The sequence below is a fragment of the Sciurus vulgaris genome (genome assembly GCF_902686455.1).
Source record: "Sciurus vulgaris genome assembly, chromosome: 11".
In the NCBI taxonomy this organism is placed as follows: domain Eukaryota; kingdom Metazoa; phylum Chordata; class Mammalia; order Rodentia; family Sciuridae; genus Sciurus; species Sciurus vulgaris.
In genome coordinates this window covers 97,498,781-97,519,694 of record NC_136472.1, presented here as the reverse complement: position 1 = coordinate 97,519,694, position 20,914 = coordinate 97,498,781, and the positions used below count along the sequence as shown (strand labels likewise).

Genomic DNA, 20,914 nt, shown 5'->3' with positions numbered 1-20,914 from the left:
CATTTCATAATTTTTCAAAGGGCATTTCAGTGTTGACTCCATATTAAACACTACAATGAATTCATGTGAGCATATGAAATTTAATGAGTTTGATCAATATTTCTATTCATTACTTTTCTTTCTTATCAAAATTTCATCTTGGAAATTGATAAAGAACATCCAGCTAAGTGCTTAGAAGATTGGGGTCTGATCTCATCTGTGCACCTTCAGCAATCCATTTAACTTCTGTGAACCTCAGCATTCCCATCTATAAAACAGGGGTCATCAAGTTCTAGAGTCTACCACAAAAGATTATTAGGAGAATTAAATTGGTATTTTATTAATTATAGACACTGTAATTGTAATATATTCCTATTATAGAGAAGTGGCTCTTTTTGTTATTTAGTTATGAATAACTTAATCCAAATTTTTGCAAAATTGGGTTAGTGTAAATTGTATATTGTAGTTTTCAAGTAAGAAATACACATGCCAAAGGTATAAAGGATGTATGATAACAAAGCCCTGGACAAATATGAGAAAATTCCAAAGAGAATCAAAGTGCCCTCTTTATGATAGAAACTATAGTATCTGTCAATCAAATGATTTGTTTTCCTTCATAATTTCTATGAAAATGTAGAAAATTAAAATTTGTTTTATTCATCTGCCAGTGTGTATTATATCTTTTAAATGAAACATGGATGACCCTAAGTTTTCCAGAGCACGTAAATTCATCCCAAATTAAAACAAACTCTAGGAACTAGAGCCTATGTGGTATCTGGTCCAGTTGTGGAATTCGGAGTAAAATATTGATTTCAAATGTCTATTTAGCATGACATTGTGTAGTCTTATATTGTGGCAGCCATGGAGATGTACCGTTCATATCTTCTTTTGAAAGAGTCTGGGCAGAGAAGCGTGAGTGGCTGACAGGCTCCACTGCAGGACCTGTGGACTAAGCGTTTTGGGGTCCTGGATGCTTCTTTTCTCTTTGCATGGGCGCTCCCTTGGGGCTGACAGATTTCTCAGACAATCTTCTTACCTCTCCCTCTTTCAAGGGTGAAGCAGATCCTCTTGGCCTACAGGCATTCTCCTTCTTCTCCTGCTCTCTCTTCCATTTATCTTTCAGGGTGTGATTCTGAACACATCTCACACTTCTCCTATTTTGGCATTTGATTCCTGGAGGCTCAAAGCAACAGAAGCATTTTTATCCCCTTGCAATTTGAGCTTGTGATCAACAAAATTTGAGGCCCATAGCTTGGTTATACTTGGTACCTTAACTGTATTCTGAAGAAAAATATTTTTAAAGTAACCATTTATATTTCAAAACATTTTTCTGTCCAGTGTTACTGAGATAGGTTCCCATTGGAACATATTTGACCCTAATGAACACTAAGAAAAACTCCCAAGGTTCATTCCTTGTTACCCAGTTCACGTGGCTTTTACTTATTCTTTTTCATAAAGTCGACATCTGGAATGGCACAGAAGACTTAGGTCTTCTCTCTGACCACTTGAAGGTTAAAGTGTTTAGTTAACTGCACAAATGCTGCCTTCACATCTGCTCCAGGTACACCACAAAAATCAGTAAGAAGAGCCATATAAAAATACTTTTGGAAACAAGGTAGGTAGGTCTTTTATTGTCTTCCATGACATCCTCAACTCTAATGGCCACTGACTTTGGTGGTTGCTAGCATTAGCTTTTCAGATGCAAGGTCTGAAAGTAGAATGTAAATAAAAATCTGAAAGGAGAGTGTAAATAAAAGTTGATCTCTGCCATATCCTCTATCACATGTAAACCTGAAAAGGCTGAATATCTTTGAATAACTGCTCTGTTTCAGCTTCAGAACAGATTGCTCTCAAATTGTTGGTTTCAGAGCAGGTTTTCATGTCCTCTTGAGTAGATCTGTTCTGCACTGTATTGAGTGAGAAATTTTCTAATGGTATTTATCCAGGAATTTTGTTTTTTTTTCTTTTTATTATTTTATTAAGCTTTTAATTTTTTACAGACTGCATTTTGATTCATTGTACACAAATGGGGTACATAATTTCATTCTATGGTTGTGCACAATGCAGATTCATACCATTCGTGTAATCATACATGTACATAGGGTAATGATGTCTGTCTCATCCCACCATTTTTATACCACCCTCCCTCTCATTTTCTTTTTTTTTAAATTTATTTTTATTGTAAACAAATGGGATGCATGTTGTTTCTGTTTGTACATGAAGTAAAGGCATACCATTTGTGTAATCATACATTTACATAGGGTGATGGTATTTGATTCATTCTGTTATTTTTTCCTCCCCCCCACCCTCCCACCCCTCTTTTCCCTCTATACAGTCCCTCCTTCCTCCATTCTTGCCCCCCTCCCTAACCCTAACCCTAACCCTAACACTACTCCTCCCACCCCCCCCCCATTATGTCCGCTTATCAGCGAGATCATTTGTCCTTTGGTTTTTTGAGATTGGTTTATCTCACTTAACACGATATTCTCCAATTTCATCCATTTGCCTGCAAATGCCATAATTTTACTATTCTTTATAGCTGAGCAATATTCCATTGTATATATATATATATATATACCACAGTTTCTTTATCCATTCATCAATTGAAGGACATCTAGGTTGGTTCCACAATCTGGCTATTGTGAATTGAGCAGCTATGAACATTGATGTGGCTGTATCTCTGTAGTATGCTGATTTTTAAGTCTTTTGGGTATAGGCCAAGGAGTGGGATAGCTGGCTCAAATGCTGGTTCCATTCCAAGCTTTCTAAGGAATCTCCTTACTGCTTTCCAGAGTGGCTGCACTAATTTGCAATCCCACCAGCAATGTATGAGTGTACCTTTTTTCCCACATCCTCGCCAACACCTATTGTTGCTTGTGTTCTTGATAATTGGCTTTCTAATTGGGGTGAGATGGAATCTTAGGGTAGTTTTGATTTGCAATTCTCTTATTACTAGAGATGTCAAACATTTTTTCATATCTGTTCATTGCTCGTAGATCTTCTTCTGTGAAGTGTCTGTTCATTTCCTTAGCCCATTTGTTGATTAGATTATTTGTATTCTTGGTGTAGAGTTTTTTGAGTTCTTTGTATATTCTGGAAATTAGTGCTTTATCTGAAGTATAAGTGGCAAAGATTTTTCCCACTCTGTAGGTTCTCTCCTCATATTGCTGATAGTTTCCTTTGCTGAGAGAAAGCTTTTTAGTTTGAATCTATCCCACTTATTGATTCTTGCTTTTATTTCTTGTGCTATGGGAGTCCTGTTAAGGAAGTCTGATCCTAAGCCGACATGTTGAAGATTTGGACCTACTTTTTCTTCTATAAGATGCAGGGTCTCTGGTCTGATTTCAAGGTCCTTGTTTCATTGTGAGTTGAGTTTTGTGCAGGGTGAGAGATAGGGGTTTAATTTCATTCTGTTGCATATGGATTTCCAGTTTTCCCAGCACCATTTGTTGAAGAGGCTATCTTTTCTCCATTGCATATTTTTGGCACCTTTGTCTAGTATGAGAAAATTGTATTTATTTGGGTTTCTGTCCATGTCCTCTATTCTGTACTAATTGATCTACCTGTCTATTTTGGTACCAATACCATGCCGTTTTTGTTACTATTGCTTTGTAGTATTGTTGAAGTTCTGGTATTGCGATACCCACTGTTTCATTCTTCCTGCTAAGGATTGCTTTAGCTATTCTGGGTTTCTTATTCTTCCAGATGAATTTCATGATTGTTTGCTCCATTTCTGTAAGGTATATCATTGGGATTTTAATTGGAATTGCACTGAATCTGTATAGCACTTTTGGTAGTATGGCCATTTTGACAATATTAATTCTGCCTCTCCAACAACATCGGAGATCTTTCCATCTTCTAAGGTCTTCCTCAATTTCTTTCTTCAATATTTTATAGTTTTCATTGTAGAGATCTTTTACCTCTTTGGTTAGATTGATTCCCAAGTATTTTATTTTTTTTTTTGAGGCTATTGCAAATGGAGTTGTTTTCTTCATCTCCTTTTCAGATATTTCATCGCTTGTGTATAAAAATGCTTTAGATTTATGCGTGTTGATTTTATAGCCTGCTATTTTGCTGAATTCACTGATGAGGTCTAGAAGTTTTCTGGAGGAGTTTTCTGACTAATCTAAATAGAGAATCATTTCATCAGCAAATAGTGAGAGCTTAAGTTCCTCTTTTCCTATTCATATCCCCTTAATTTCTTTAGTCTACCTAATTGCTCTGGCTAGGGTTTCAAGAAGTTTGAATAGAAGTGGTGAAAGAAGACATCCCTGTCTTCTTCCTGTTTTTAAAGGGAATGGTTTCAGTTTTTCTCCATTAAGAATGATGTTGGCCATGGGCTTAGCATAAATAGCCTTTACAATGTTCAGGTATGTTTCTACTATCCCTATTTTTTCTAGTGTTTTGAGCATGAAGGGATGTTGTATTTTGTCGAATGCTTTTTCTGCCTCAATTGAAATAACCATATGATTCTTATCCTTAAGTCTATTGACATGATGGATTATGTTTATTGATTTATGGATGTTAAACCATCCTTGCATTCTAGGGATGAACCCCACTTGATCGTGGTGCATGATTTTCTTAATATGTTTTTGGATATGGTTTGCCAATATTTTGTTAAGGATCTTTGCATCTACATTCATCAAGGATATTGGTCTAAAATTTTCTTTTCTTGATGTGTCTTTTCCTGGTTTGGGTATGAGGGTGATATTAGCTTCATAGAAGGAGTTTGGTAGGGTACCCTCCTTTTCTATTTTCTGGAATACTTTGAGAAGTATTGGAATGAGTTCTTCTTTGAAGGTCTTGTAGAACTCCGCTGAGAATCCATCTGGTCCTGGGCCTTTCTTGGATGGTAGGTTTTTAATGGCTTCTTCTATTTCATTGCTTGATATTGATCTGTTTAAATTGTGTATGTCCTCCTGGTTCAGTTTGGGAGGAGCATATGTCTCTAGAAATTTGTCAGTGTCTTCGGTAGTTTCTATTTTGTTGGAATACAGATTTTCAAAGTAGCTTCTCATTATGTTCTGTATCTCAGTGGTGTCTGTTGTGATATTTCCTTTTGCATCATGTATTTTAGTAATTTGAGTCTTCTCTCTCCTTCTCTTTGTTAGTGTGGCTAAGGGTTTGTCTATTTTGTTTACTTTTTCAAAGAACCGACTTTTTGTTTTGTCAATTTTTTGAATTGCTTCTTTTGTTTCAATTTCATTAATTTCAGCTCTGATTTTAATTATTTCCTGTTTTCTACTACTTTTTCTGTTATTCTGTTCTTTTTCTAGGACTTTGAGCTGTAATGTTCGGTCATTGAGTTGTTGATTTTTCATTCTTTTCGGGAATGTGCTCCATGCAATGAATTTTCCTCTTAGTACTGCTTTCATAGTGTCCCAGAGATTTTGATATGTTGTATCATTGTTCTCATTAACCTCTAAGAATTTTTTTTTATCTCCTCCCTGATGTTTTCTGTTATCCATATTTCGTTAAATAGCATATTATTTAGTCTTCAGGTGTTGCAGTAATTTCTGTTTTTTATTTTGTCATTGATTTCTACTTTCAGTCCATTATGATCTGATAGAACACAAGGCAGTATCTCTATTTTTTTTTAATTTCCTAAGGGCTACTTTGTGGCATAACATATGGTCTATTTTTGAGAAGGTTCCATGTGCTGCTGAGAAGAAAGTGAATTTGCTCGTTGATGGATGGAATATTCTATATGTCTATTAAGTCTAGGTTATTGATTGTGTTATTCAGTTCTATGATTTATTTTTAGGTTTTTGTTTGGAAGATCTATCTAGTGGTGACAGTGGTGTTTAAAGTCAACCAGAATTATTGTATTGTGGTCTATTTGATTCCTGAAATTGAGAAGGATTTGTTTCATGTACAGGAGTGCACCATTGTTTGGGGCATAAATATTTACTACCGTTATGTCTTCCTGATTTATGGTTCCCTTAAGCAGTATGAAATGTCCTTCTTCATCCCTTCTGACTAACTTTGGCCTGAAGTCCACTTTATCTGATATAAGGATGGAAACCCCTGCTTTTTTACTGAGTCCATGTGCGTGGTAGGTTTTTTCCCATCCTTTCACCTTTAGTCTGTGGATATCTTTTTCTATGAGATGAGTCTCCTGCAGGCAGCATATTGTTGGGCCTTACTTTTTAATGCATTCTGCCAGTCTATGTCTTTTGATTGATGAGTTTAGGCCATTAACGTTCAGGGTTATTATTGAGATATGATTTGTATTCCCAGTCATTTGGCGTATTTTTTGTTTTTTAACTTGGCTTGGTTTCTCCTTTGAGTGATTTTTCTCTAAGGTAGTTTCTCCCTTTGCTGACCTACATTGTTGTTTTTCATTTCCTCCTCATGGAATGTTTTGTTGAGAACATTCTGTAGCACAGGCTTTCTATTTGTAAATTCTTTTAACTTTTGTTTATCATAGAAGGATTTTATTTTGTCCTCAAATCTAAAGGTTAGTTTTTCTGGGTATAGAATTCTTGGTTGGCAACCATGTTCTTTCAGAGCTTGAAATATGTTGTTCTGGGCTCTTCTAGCTTTTAGAGTCTGGGTTGAGAAGTCTGCTGCTATCTGTATTGGTTTCCCCCTATATGTAATCTGATGCTTTTCTCTTGTGGCCTTCAAAATCCTATCTTTATTTTGAATGTTAGGCATTTTCATTATATCGTGCCTTGGTGTGGATCTGTTGTGATTTTGTGAATTTGGTGTTCTGTAAGCTTCTTGTATTTGATTTTCCATTTCATTCTTCAGGTTTGGGAAATTTTCTGATATTATTTCATTGAATAGGTCATTCATTTCTTTGGTTTGTACCTCTGTGCCTTCCTCAATCCCAATAATTCTTAAATTTGGTCTTTTCATGATGTCCCATAATTCTTGGAGATTCTGTTCATGATTTCTTATCATCTTCTCTGTTTGGTCAACTTTATTTTCAAGATTAAATATTTTGTCTTCATTGTCTGAGGTTCTGTCTTCCAAGTGGTCTAGTCTGTTGGTGATGCTTTCCATTGAATTTTTTATTTGGTTTATTGTTTCCCTCATTTCAAGGATTTTCATTTTTTTTTTTTTTTTCTTTTTGAGAATCTTTGTCTCTTTGTTGAAATGATCTTTTGCTTCCTGCAGGTGCTCTTTCAGCTTATTGGTATTATCATCCATTGCCTGCATTTGCTTTCTTATCTCATCCTTTGCTTCACGAATCATCTTAATCATGTATAATCTGAAGTCCTTTTCTGACATTTCTTCTAACATACTGTGATTGGATTCTATTAATATAGAATCTAGATTTGTTTGGATCATTTCCTTCCTTGTTTTTTCATGTTGTTCATATATCTTCCCCTCTAGCAGTGCAGATCTGGGGTATTGCAGATTTCCCCCTATAGACTTATAGTGGCCCTATAGGTTTCCAAAACCCTTTCTTTAAGGGGAGATCAATATTAGCAGTGCCCAATTCAGACACTATGCAATCCTAGACCAAATAGCCCCTATGAGGACAATAACAAAATTGTCATAATAAACAGAATGAGTTCAAATATTATCTTCAGTAAAATGAACAGATTTGCAATAAGGTCTGCAGTTTCTGATGGAGGACAAAGAGGATGCAGAGGGATGTAGAATGTAGCTGTTCATGGGATAAGTAAAGAATATACAGAAGTTCTAGATAATAGAAAGGGTGAGAGTGTAATCAAAAGAAATTGGATGTTAGCATGCAAAAAAGGGACAAAGAGACTCTGAGGGAACAGGTAAACAAAAGGAAAAGAGAGCAAGAATAGTAAAGAAATAAAAACTTAAAATTTTTCAATAAGGAGAAAAAAGAAAATCTACAGTATAACAGTCATATAGCAATTAAACCTCCCAGTCTTCAGTAGTCTGCTGCATGACAGGTACCTGACAATGAGCTTCCAGTCTCCAGCAGGGGGCTCAGGATGGGATTTGCCCCACCTAAAAATCAGAGCTACTGCTTCCAGGATTGTCCAAGATGGTCTCTCTGGCTTCCAAATGTGTTGGGAAACGGGGAGCTGCAGCTCAGGGTGTGGATGTGGTCAGCTGGAGGTCCTGGAGGCAGGGTGCTGTTGGTGAGGCAGGGGTCCTGGAAGTTGGGTGTGTTTGGTGTGGTTGTGGGATCCTGGAAGCCAGGTGCAATCAGTCAGTCTGGGGTCTGAGTGATAGGGCGCAGTCAGTTGGTCTCGAGGTCCTGGTGGCAGGAAGCAGTCAGTCGATGTGAAGGCCCCAGAGGCAGGGAGTGATCGGTTGGGCTGAGGGATCCTGGAGACAGGGCTCAGTCAGTCCTGCCAGGGGTCCTATGGGGCCTGGCTGTTGTCTCAAAATGGTGGCAGCCACATGTAATCAAACCTGCAGGTACTGTAACAGTGAACTTCCAGGCAACAGCAGGCAGTTGGCAGTCCACTGGCGGTTGGCTATCATTTTGCTGACAGTTGTCGGATGATCGTGATGTATAGGTGGGTGATGTATAGGTGTAAGGCAGGGGATGAACAGGCAAGAGGGAGGCAAATGGCGGATTATATGCGCCTGCCAGTGAGCAATCTGTGCTCAAAAAAGGCGTGGATATGCTGGCAGACTGCAGGTGATCACAGCAGACAAATGGGGTAAACAGCAGGGATTGATAAGCAGCAAAAACTGCCTAACTAAGAAACAGATATCCTCTGATTGAAACCAGAGTTACGGAGCAACAAGGAACGCAGCCTCCCTCTAGTCCACCATCTTGGATCTCTCTCATTTTCTTCTATATATTCTAAAGTTCCCCCATTATTCTCTCATTCCCCACCCGACCCCCACTATATATCATCCTCCACTTATCAGGGAAAACATTTGGCCTTTGTTTATTTGGGCTTGGCTTATTTCACTTAGCATGATATGCTCCAATTCCATCAATTTATTTGCAAATGCCATAATATTATTCCTCTTTATGGCTGAATAGTGTTCCACTGTGTATATATACCCGAGTTTCTTTATCTAAGATTTCATCTTACTCCAATTAGAATGGCTTTTATCAAGAACACAAACAATAATAGATGTTGGCATGGATGTGGGGGAAAAGGAACACTTTTACATTGCTGGCGGAGTTGCAATTTTGTGCAGCCACTCTGGAAAGCAGTATGGAGAATCCTAAGAAAATTTGGAATGGACCCACCTTTTGACCCAGTTATCCCACTCCTCGGTTTATACCCAAAGGACCTAAAATCAGCAAATTACAGTAACACAGCCACATCAATGTTTATAGCAGCTCACTTCACAATAGCTAGACTGTGGAACCAAGCTAGATGCCCTTCAACAGATGAATGGATAAAGGAACTGTGTTTTTTAGCTACTGCTTAAGGCAGAGATATTTTTTAAAATCATCTGATGAAACAATCACAGAAAAGAGTGGTTCCAACAGTGTCCACTTGACCAGTGCCACTTCTTTGTGTGATTTTCTGCATATTCCCAGTAACTTTCTCTAGATCTATTCAATTGTATTTGGCAGTAGGTCATGGAAATGTGTATTTTAATAAGAATTTAGGGAATTATAATGCTAACCTAGCAGTTATTGACAGCGGTAGAATGTGTTATCCTCACATTAGCTAGGAGGTAGGTGAGATTATTTTCCCTATTCTTTATTTGAGGAAACTGGGGGGCGGGGAATGATTTGTCTAAAGTCCCATGCCAGACAAGAGTCAGAATTCAAATCCACATCTACTAGGTTGCAAAGCAAGAGGTCTGTAAGCACTGTGCAGCACTGCTCCATTCCACACCTGCACCCCCTGCGCCTGAGTATCATGCCCACACCTTTTCTGTTTGCTGCTTTGTTTCAGGCTTCAGCCATTTAATATTTGTGAGAAACAGGAGATTTCCAGAACTGTATCTACGTCTAGCAATGTAAGGAATTCCAAAGATGGAAGCATACTCATTCGTCCTAATGAATAATAAAAAAGTTATTTAGTGTTCCTCACTGATCCTACAGTGGACCTACAAGATGAAAAATGCTGACATTGAACTCATTATTAGGAAAGGAAAAAGAAAAAGAATAAAGAATGCAGACAATGTGGTAGAAGATGTAAAAATATGGAATAGTCAATATTTCATTCATAATTGCAGAGACCATAGGCATACATATTAGGACAAGGCTCAGAAATACTCTTTATTGCTTCCAATCTATAGACTCTTTGCTCCCCACCCTGTGCTGGCACAATCTATAAATAACAGAATCTCTGAAGTTTAAGCACTACTCATATTGCAAGTTGAATTTCCTTGTATGTCCAGAAGTGCCAAAGTGTTACAGATCTCACTTTTCAGATTTTAAACTATTTTAGTAGCTGCACACGGAAACATACATTGGGATTTTCTGCCACCAAGTGGTAACAATGCTTCTTTGCACATTGTTTTATATACTATTCTCTGTATTATTCAATTTTCAAGTAAGGATTTGTTGAATTTCTTTATTAGAAGCTGACTAGAAATTTTTTGCTGAAAAGACATGTTGCATTTCCATGTCTAACAATATTTCAGATTTAAAGCAGAACTAGTCACAAAAAATGATCAAAATGGAGTCGTAGCTGTTTAGTCATAAACCATTAACTATATTAGTGGTTCTCAGTTGGGTGCTTTTGATTTGATTTGGAGACATTTTGGGCTGTCACAGAATGGAAAGGGATATGCTATTGGCATCTAGTGGTAGAAGCAGGGATACTGCTAAGCGTTGTGCTGTGCACTGAATATCCCTCACACCAAAGAACTTCCCAGCCCAGAATGAACATAGTATCAGGATTGAGAAACTAAGACTATACCCACTGAAGGTGTACAGGGGAGAGCAGAGTGTGCTGCTGAAATTATGTGGACACCCTGGAGCTTTAGTCACTGATATTTTAACATCCATACTCTAGAAAATTGTATACATTCTCCAATAAACAAACTACCTTTTTCTGCCTTTCCTGGCATTGTTACGTCTTCTGTGCTATCCAATCTGTTCAAGTCTTTCTGGACATTGTTCCCTTAATTATAGAACTGTTCTCACCCTTCATGCTGTATCCTAACTGGGGAGTGAATATAAGTTTGAAATTGGTCCTCATATTTAATGAAGTTCTTAAATTATAAATCATAGTTTGAAAGTCAGATTTCTTATTATAAAATGTTAGCTAAAGTTTCCAGGCATTTCATGAATTTGCGAATTAGTAGGGGACCACTCCCATTGACATCAGAAGGAATTATAGCAAGTTTAAGCATATTGCCTGATGCTCTACAACTAGCTTTTGTAATTGAAGATATTCAGGGTTCCATCAAGTGCTCTTTTTGAGAACCCCCACTTTTTGGTTAACTTGGTAAATTAATTAATATTAACCTAATAATTTTTAAAGTTACTATGAGTAAAACTATATGGATAGTTTGCTGACCATTTTAGAGGAGATTAAAGAAAAAGTTACCTTAAAAAGAATGCTCTGTAAATATTGTTTTAAAATTTACGTGCTGTTTCCATGATTTCAATCAGTCTTTCCATATATTGCCTATGATTATAATTTAGCTGGACCATAATTATGTTCTGCATTGAGTACCCAGAGCCCAGCACAACACTGTACGTGTAAAGGACCCTCAATACCTACTTGTTTAATGGGTGAATGTGTGTGCCCAGTTCTTTTAATCCAACACGTGGCCACGTAAAGCAACAAAGCATGAAGTTAAAGTGAGAATTTTACTTGAGTCTTGCTGAAATTTGCTTATAGCTACTGAGATATTGGGAAATATAAATCACATGTATTTTTGAACATAGTCTTGGAGTTTCTCTTTCTAGAAGACAGTTTGTACCCAAATAATACAGATTTAGAGCTATTGTTTTGCTCAGATTCTCTTCTTCAGAAGAACCTATAGAAAATACATTAGTTTTTAATCTTCCTCTTAACATGATAATATCGTATGTTATCAAATTTATTTCATATTGCTTTCATTTTTTTTGTGAACCAAAGGATAAATGTTCTGTCTGATATGGATGCTAACACACAACAGGGATTGGGCAGTGGGTGGAGAATAGAAGTTCAGTGGATTAGACAAAAGGAAGTGAAGGGAAGAGATGGGAGAAGGAATAGGAAACACATTTGAATGAATCCAACATTACTTTCCTATGTTCATGTATGAATACAACACAGTGAACCTCCATATCGTGACATCCACAAGACTGGGATCCTAGTTAGAATAAGACATACTCCATGTTTACATAAATATGTCAAAATAAACTGTACTGTCATGTACAACCAAAAAGAACAAATAAGGTAAAGAAAATCATAAAGAATCAGAAGAGAGAAGTTTGAAGGAACCAAAGATAAAGAAGTTATAAGGAGATGGAAATACTAATTATCCTAAAAAAATTACAATAGAATGTTATTTGAAAAGTGCTACCAAAACTTTACATATTGCCAGGTTCAAATGAATTAGTTAGTGCTTTCTTGGCCCCTGAATCCTGTCCCAAGACATAGTCTTACTCTGGTGTTTCTTCAGGATTCTCATCAGACCCTATACCAGGTGTGACTGTTGTAGTTAGTCGGCATATTGGACCCTTGTCAGTGGACTTCTGAGATCAACACCGTTATCTCTCCAATGTGTTTGCCTCTTCCTCTACCATAGTTGTATCCAAGGGAAAGTCATAGCATGACTCTTGTGATAACATGATTCACAGCCACTAAGTCTAAGAGGCTCCTCAGGCAAACTCTAATAGCCATTAAGGGTCTGGACATGCTCAAAATGCCACTGATTTGTCTTGGAAGACCAAATGTTAAGCAAGTTAACTACATGGAACTACACATATGGATAAGATTATTAATATACATGAGACTATGTATTAGTTTATGTATGCAACGAACAGACAATCTCACACATTATTTAATATAAAAATTAAATAAGAATCAAGTTTTAATTCTTTTCAAATTACAGCTTGGACACAACAAACAATCAAGTATAAGGAGTTCCGAGGATTTCCATTTAAATAGTTTCAATAATCCTCCAAGACAATATCAGGTAAGGATGAATTTTTGAAAAAATAAGTCTAGTTATTTATAATATTTAGATTCTCAAATTATGTGATTTGTTAGATAAAAATATTTTTATCATTAGATAAAAATGATATTTTATCATTAGAATATTTTTCTTAATATCACAATGATAAATTAATTCAACAAATGTTTATTGAGTAACTACCATGTTCAAGGCACTTTCTAAGTACTAAATACAAAAGAAAACAAAATAGAAAAAAAAACTTAGAATCATATAGCTTAGATTCTACATGTTCATTGCAAAAGGCTAATCTTACCAAAAGAACATAAAGAAGAGAGGAAAATTCACATCAAATCTCACCTCTAAGAAATTAAGACTGCTTACTTGTGGCAAATATTCTTCCACATGATATTATGTGTGTGTGCACATGTACAATTTTATATATAATTAATATTCAATATTATGAATAATATTTTATAAACAAGTTAACAGTACTTATAAAATGAGTAACAATTTTATAGCCTTTGTTTTGCACTCTATGAAACATTTATTCCTATTACTTTTAATGTATGTGTAATATTCCCTTCTATAAATATATATTGATTTATTAAAATAAAATAATTCTCTGTTGTTTTTTTTTTTGTCATGTAGAAGTTTTTTCCTACTATTATAAATAGTACTAATACATAGCACATGGCACCCTTAGAATAAGTGGGTTTTTTTTTTTTTTTTGGTACTGGAGATGGAACCCATAGGTGCTTTAGCATGGACCCACCTCCCCAGCCCTTTGTTTTTGATTTTGAGACAAGGTCTCGCTCATTTGCTTAGTTGCTGAGGGCCTTACTAAGTTGCTATCTCAAACTGATTATCCTTCTTGCCTCAGCCTTCCAAGTAGCTAGAATTATAGGCATGTGCCACTGTGCCTGGCTTAGAATAGTTCTTGATTATAGAGTTCATTGTCCATTATTTAATTTGGGGCTTAGGTGATAAGATTTCATTTAGTCATATATCCATACAGAACTTTCTGCAAACAGGGTGAGTGTCCTGATTTTCATAAAAAAGTAAATAGTAAAAGCAACATCTGTATGATACAGGTCTAGATTGGAGAAACTTCATTACATTGAAACTTGATATGCCTGAGTTAAAAACAAATATAAAATCAACTCTGGCTACATGTCTTTGTGGAATAGGGTGGAGTGGCTAAACTGAACATTTACTTAATTCCCCCTTTGCACATGCAATACTGCCGATCTTTAACCTACCCAATAGAAAGCCTGTGTCTGGCTCTAATAATTTTCAAATAAAAATATAAACAATGGAAATATAGAGCTAGATACTTGCTCCAAACTCATTTGCTCAAGAATTAACTTTTTAGTCATTAGTCCAGGTGATATGAAAATTGTTTCCAAAAAAAAAAAAAAAAAATTTGGAGATATTATGTGTTCCCTGACAGCTAACTCACCTTAATCTTTGATATTCACTTCCAAAATGCTTACTGAAGGAAGTAAGCTTTGGAAACACATTCCAAATGAAAGATTCGTCATGAACTTAATAATGAGGTGGATTTCTCCTTTCTCTGTATAGAAAATAATGAAGAGGCTCATTAAAAGATATGTGCTGCAAGCCCAGATCGATAAAGAAAGCGATGAAGTCAACGAAGGTGAGTTGAACGCAGGGACAGACAGCTCCTGACATAGAGCTGTTGGAAAGCTGGAAAGGAGGGTGTGGGAAGAGTGAACCCCAGGGGGAAAAGTAGAACAGAGCTCACCATCATCCATTTCTCCAGAGATGTCACCTGCTAGACAAAAAGCTATTGTTGTGGTGACTTGGAGGAAAGAAAATGGTTGGGATGGATAAGGGACTGCTTCTACCTTGCAATATTCACCATTTCCTTTGAACTTGCCTTGGGAGTACTTTGTGATATTGCTATTATCTCTTCAATGATCAAAATATTTACCTGACATAGTAGAAACACGCTCCATTAGGAAATGACTTCTTTTGAGAAGAGTCAAAATGAAGGCAGATGTGAAATTAGGACTGGCTTTATCCTGTCCCAGCATTGAATCACCGGTTTCCCCATGTTACCTATTTACAGTTAACTTCTTACCACTCACATTTCAGGGGAACTGAAGGAAATTAAGCAGGACATCTCAAGTCTCCGTTATGAACTTCTTGAAGAAAAATCTCAGAATATGGAAGACCTAGCCGAACTTATTAGAAAACTTGGGGAGAAATTATCTTTGGAGTCAAATCAAGAGGAAAGCAATAGATAATGCAAAGACTTCCTTAAGAATTTGTATTTATTTGTCCACTTGAAGCCATATTATTTTCTGATTTATTTTTTTAAGTGCTAATGGTAAAAAAAAAAAAAAAATTGCTTAAAAAAATGCTATCTTGGATCATCCTGTTGTCTGGAACCCACCAAATAGTTCGATATTCAAAAAATTCAAAATATCTAATATTTTTTGTTATTAAATTGTATTACCGAGGCCACAGATTGTAGATATGATGGAAATGTTGCCCTGTTGCTTGGTGTTTGCTTTATAAACTGCTTTCTTGGGTGTAACTATTGTGATGATACAATTGCCATGTAGTGCTTGCCTGGGAATGGATCTCAGATGGCAGGGGACTGAGCCACATAATTTTCTGTGTGGTTTTTCCTTCAAAGGTAAGTTCAGGCATTTTTCTACCTATTTGGTGGATTCCCTACTAGTGACTTCCAGCCCTAAAATATAGGGGGAAGAAATCTATGGCCGTTTAAAGAATGCTGTTCAGTTATCATTTACCTTAAATAGGCCCCAACAAATATGATTGAAGCTATGTACAAAACACCTATGTCAGATTTTGATTCATCTCTGAAAACATTACCCTTAATAACAAAAAAGTATTTCCATCTCTGAGCCCTGGAAACATGATTCAGCTGTGTGTGTGTGTGCATGTGTGTATGTGACTGTATGTGTGTATATGAAAGTGTGCATACATATACATAAAATGCTTGCCCTATTTCTTTCATAGTTGATGTGAACACTCAAAATCTCTTCATATTTTGATTTTTTTTATTGTGACTGAAAAATTACTGTCCAGCTACACACCTTTTACTGGAGAAATATCGAAGTCACAAATGATGTTCAATTATAGCAAAATTTTGTGCCATTTCTGAGGGTATTAACAGATGAATTACATTTGGCCATTGAATGTAAAGGGGAAAAAAGTGATGTAGGAATTTGCAATATTTTTCTGTTATTCCCAATATGTTCTATTCTTTTCCCCAAATATATAAAACAGCAATTATCTTTTGTGTGCATTCACCAAGAGGTAGTTGTTATTATTTACTAATACTGTGAGGTGATATTGTGGACTGAAAAAGAGAAATCAAAGTTCATTTGTTTATACAGTGAGGGTCAACATTCAGATGATGCTGGTCATTAACTGAAAATGCATTTTAAATATAATAAAGGGAATCTTCTAAAGTAAATCTTCAGTTTCATTTAAAAATAAAATGGTCACAAAAAAAGTTATTTATCTCCAATTTGAACTTAATTTAAGCAAAAGTCTTTTATGTAACCAGACCATAAAATAGAGTGGAATATTTATATCAAGTGTGTTTCTTACTAAGGGTGTTTCTTACTAAGAAATTGCTTAGTGATACAACAAAGGTCCATCTTCAAATGTTATATGACAGTATTTGAATCAGCAGTTGTGAAAAATTGATCTCACAGAGTGCAGTATCAACAAACTAAAATAATCTAATTTCCATAAAGTGTGTTGAGCCCTGTGAGAAACTGGCCTCCAAGGATTCTAGATGTTCAGATTCCTCAATATCTTTTAAGCTGGATTGACTTGATAGGATAAAAGTTTTAGGGAATTCAATAGGCATGACTGTGGGTTTCTTGGAAAAATGTGCTACTCTCTAAGTGGCTCCTATTATTATTCAGAATTAATGTCCTGAAGTCAGAGAATTTTCCTCAAAGGGTAGCTGAATTAGAGACTCTTCTAAATTCCCTTTAATTGGAAGATGAAAGAGATGTCAGAGTATATTAAGGAAGATCTTAAAAATTCCAACAAGAGCTTAATTAAAGGCATATTGGATGGTCAAAGCATGATAAAAGCCTCAAACCATGGACTCTAAATCCTTTATCCATGTCACAGTTAGCCTCAGTTTTGGCAATAAGGTGACAGATAAATTGAATTATACTTATCCCAATTGCCCTCTCCCCTCTGAGTTGGTGCTTTTTGGAGGTTTGGACCTCAGAGGAGGACACAGCTGTGATACTTGCCATCCTGACCACATAGCTGATTTCCTGACTCTGAGCCCAGCCCACTCCTCACCTCCACAGCAGACCCACCGCCAATGCACAAAAGTTCTGTTTTTGTACATCAGTGTTTGGTTTTACTCTTTGCTGCTTTCAGTACTCTGAAATAGCACAAATTCAATATGATTTTTCTGGGTTTATAAAATAAATTACCATAATCTACCATCTCCTTAAAACTACCAAGGATTGAAAGGAACAAAGTGAGTATCTGAACTCAAATGGAGAAATGGAACTTAATACAACTAAGAAATGTTTACTGAGCATCTATCATGTGCCCGTTACTGTGGATAAATGTTTCCCATGCATTATGAAATTTACTTTAGCTTCATGTTTAACAGTGTGAGGTAAATGCTGTTTTCCTTATTTTGGAAATGAGATGACTATGGTCTTAACTGGCAATGCGGGAGGTGATGGTCTCATTGTGCAGCATTTATTTAACTCCTAGGTAAGGAAAATGGGCTTTACTGGATGCCCCAACTTCCCTTATACATCCAGTTCAGAGGCAGACAACAGTACAAAGTGAGGAAGGCCATAGGTAAAGAGAGGATTTGACTTCAAATGCATTGTAGATATAGGGAAGGAAAAAATATTTTTTTCTCACCTATCCTAGGTTCATGACTGAGTGTCCTATAACAAAATACAGGTTAACATGAGAAAAGGAAGCAAGTTTATTTAATATTAGTTATGTGATATGGGAATCTTTAGAACTGAAGGCTCAAAGAAATTGTCACGGTCACATGTTTTTAAGCTACATTTATGGAAGAGTAGACAGTCATGGAGAAATGAAACAGGACAAGAAGGTAGGGTACAATGGTAGTGGACTATTGGCAACTTAGCAAGACCTATCTGTGGGGATTCTTCTCCTCCATGCTTTCAGGGATAAGGATATTCCTTTTCTCTGAGTATAGGGAGAGTGGTTCTCTTGAATGAGGGCCTCCTGTCCTGTGTCAAGGGAAGGTCTGAACGTCCTTCCTAGTTTACTAACTACTTCAGAAGGGAAGGGTAAGAGGAAGGTAAGAGTGGCCTTCCTGGTTCTATCATTCCTCAAATTACTTCAGCATAAAATAGTCAACATATCAAGGTGCCATATTTGGGGGTAGCATGTCCCGAACGCCATCATTGTTATTTAAAAAAAAAAAAAGATGAATGAAGGATGGAGATAGTTTCACACTTGTGGATGGTATGAGCAAAGCCAAGAGTTGGACATAAGTATGGGACAGCAAATACAATGTTCTTGAGTCAATAAGGAGAAGGCATCCACTCAGGGGCAAATATTTTGACTTTGGGCAGTCTATCCTACCCTTCCACGGCCATTTTCATATGAAAGAATCTTATTACCATGTGAATAGTGAAAACAACCAAACTTTCAATTAAAGTGGAAAGACTGTTAGTGCAGTCAAATAGGCTCACCGATCAGTACCCATAGAATCACTGCCAGGCCCAATGAGCAGCTGCAGAGCCCAGATGTATATGGGTTTCTCCTGGTGGCACATTCCAAGTGTAACCTGTGTCAGTGCTGATGCTAATATGCAAATGAAGTCTCTTTCATCTGAAACCTTCCTTCACAACCTTGTGCCAAGTGGGGTTTACAAGGGCCATGCCAGTCATCCTTGGCAGCTCTGTTGGACAGTGTAAGACATGAGTTCCTATATTTTAGAGTCTCTGCCTTTTAATGGAAAGAACACAGCTTTCCAAGTGCACAAGTTAAAAGTTTGTGCAGGAGGATAACTCAGCATCCTAAAATGGAAGGAAGTTTAAAATTCAGCTAAACATCTTTTATGGAATGAGACTTTGACTCATAATCTGAGTCATTTTTATTCATGGCAAGCTGAGGTGAAAGATACACCATGAACTAACTCTCTGAAAGACTTGGATATTAAAGGAAGATACTTTTTTTTTTTCTATTTGTAAATCTTTAGACTGAATGAATGTTCTCCATGTATGTTCATAGCTATAGCTCTACATGTTTTCAGAGACATTTTTAAGAACACCCCAGGTCAATTACCATAGCACACACCTCTAATCCCAGCAACTCAGGGTGCTGAGGCAGGCAGATCACAAGTTTGAAGCTAGCTATAACCCCTTAGTAATGTCTTTTCTCAAAATAAAAAATAAAAAGGACTTCGTGGTAAAACACCCCTTGGTTCAATCCCCAGTACTGGAAAACAAAACAAAGCAAAAACACAAACAAAACAGTTCCCCAGGATGAATTTGGTGATAAAATCTATCAAAAAATTTTCATTTTGCAATTAATTTTTGCAGAGATTTGTGTATAAGTGACTTTATACTGACTGAATGGTAAGTTTTTTTTTATACTGAGTCATTTTTTTGGATAAACCATTTATCAAGTTTAAGTGGATCATAGGGATAGTGACTCATACTTTTCAAATTCTCAGGTAAAGGACATATTGAAGGCAATCTTGCTTAATAGTAAAAGTGGTATTATCTACTAAAGCAAGCTTGGATTTATAATGACCTTAATATTTCTAATTATAATGTTATCTGAGACTGACAGAAAAATCAGGAGAAAGATGGATTCCTTAGTTTGTTTGGGCTGCTATTTTAAAAATACCATTGAATGGGTTGCTTGTAAACAGCAGAAATTTACTTCTCACTGTTCTGGAAGTCGAAAAGTGTCAGACCAAAGTACCAGTAGATTCGGTGCTCATGAGGGTCTGCTTCCTGTTCATAGGTGGTACTTTCTTGCTGACCCTCAGATGATAGAAAGGGCAAGACTCTGGGGTCACTTTTATAAGGATGCAATCCATTCATGACTTAATAGCTCCAAAAAGCCCTACCTCCAACTAGGACCACCTTAGCAAGTAGGATTTCAACATATGAATTTAGAGGTGGGGGGCACAAACATCCAGACCACAACAACCTGTATGTGGAGAATCTAAGATTTTTTTTTTCTTTTTAAAGCCTACTCAGTGAACCATATGACTTTATCATTGTCCACTGATAAATTACAGGGAAAGTAGATGACTATGGGTGACAGGCTTGTCCTCTAGGAAGTGCACAGCACATCATGAATGTTTTTTCTAAACCTGAGGGAAAACCTTGATGCTGACATTCAGGAAGAGAATCTTGAACTTTATTGCTCTGCTTTTTTGCCCTAATTATTGTCCATGAAGGTAGACTCTCATATCACCATGAAAACATTTTTTTTCAGAATACATTGCTTACTTATTATCATGTCTTAGGCTAAAAGAACTACAGCAATGTTCTTCTTTTGCCTTAACCTTTTCAATAGTCTGTGATTCACCATATGACATTTACCCTTCGCTCTTCTTCAGAAAATGGACTTTCATTGGAATAATTGGTAAAGGTCAAATTTTAGAGTGTTTTCTTGTATTTTAAAACTGTTCATCCATTGTCACATTGTTGCTACAATTTGTTAATGTATCAAACATATACATGCATACACATGCATAGTCACCATTATATAACAAATAACAATATATGTATATATAAACATGTATAAGATCACTGACATTTTTGAAAGAATAGCTATGATTCTAAAAAAAAATTATAAATATGGATTTTTTTGTTCTCATTTGTTCTTTCATTTTATTTTTTTCTTCATCTTAATTATTTTGCCCCTTTTCTAATCTCTGTATGTTATCTACATCTTTTTATGAATTCTT

The 20,914-nt window shown here is 36.3% G+C and overlaps 1 protein-coding gene across 2 annotated transcripts in view; it reads left to right on the top strand.

Moving 5' to 3' along the window:
* TRPC6 (transient receptor potential cation channel subfamily C member 6) overlaps positions 1 to 20,700 on the top strand; it is a 126,840-nt gene extending 106,140 nt beyond the window's left edge. For both annotated transcript variants that reach the window (XM_079101940.1, XM_079101941.1), the window contains 3 exons: positions 12,895 to 12,978; positions 14,539 to 14,614; positions 15,076 to 20,700. In XM_079101940.1, coding sequence (XP_078958066.1) covers positions 12,895 to 12,978; positions 14,539 to 14,614; positions 15,076 to 15,227 — 312 coding nt within the window. In that variant the 3' untranslated portion in view covers positions 15,228 to 20,700. The remainder of the gene's footprint in view (positions 1 to 12,894; positions 12,979 to 14,538; positions 14,615 to 15,075) is intronic.
* Positions 20,701 to 20,914: the final 214 nt, after the last annotated feature.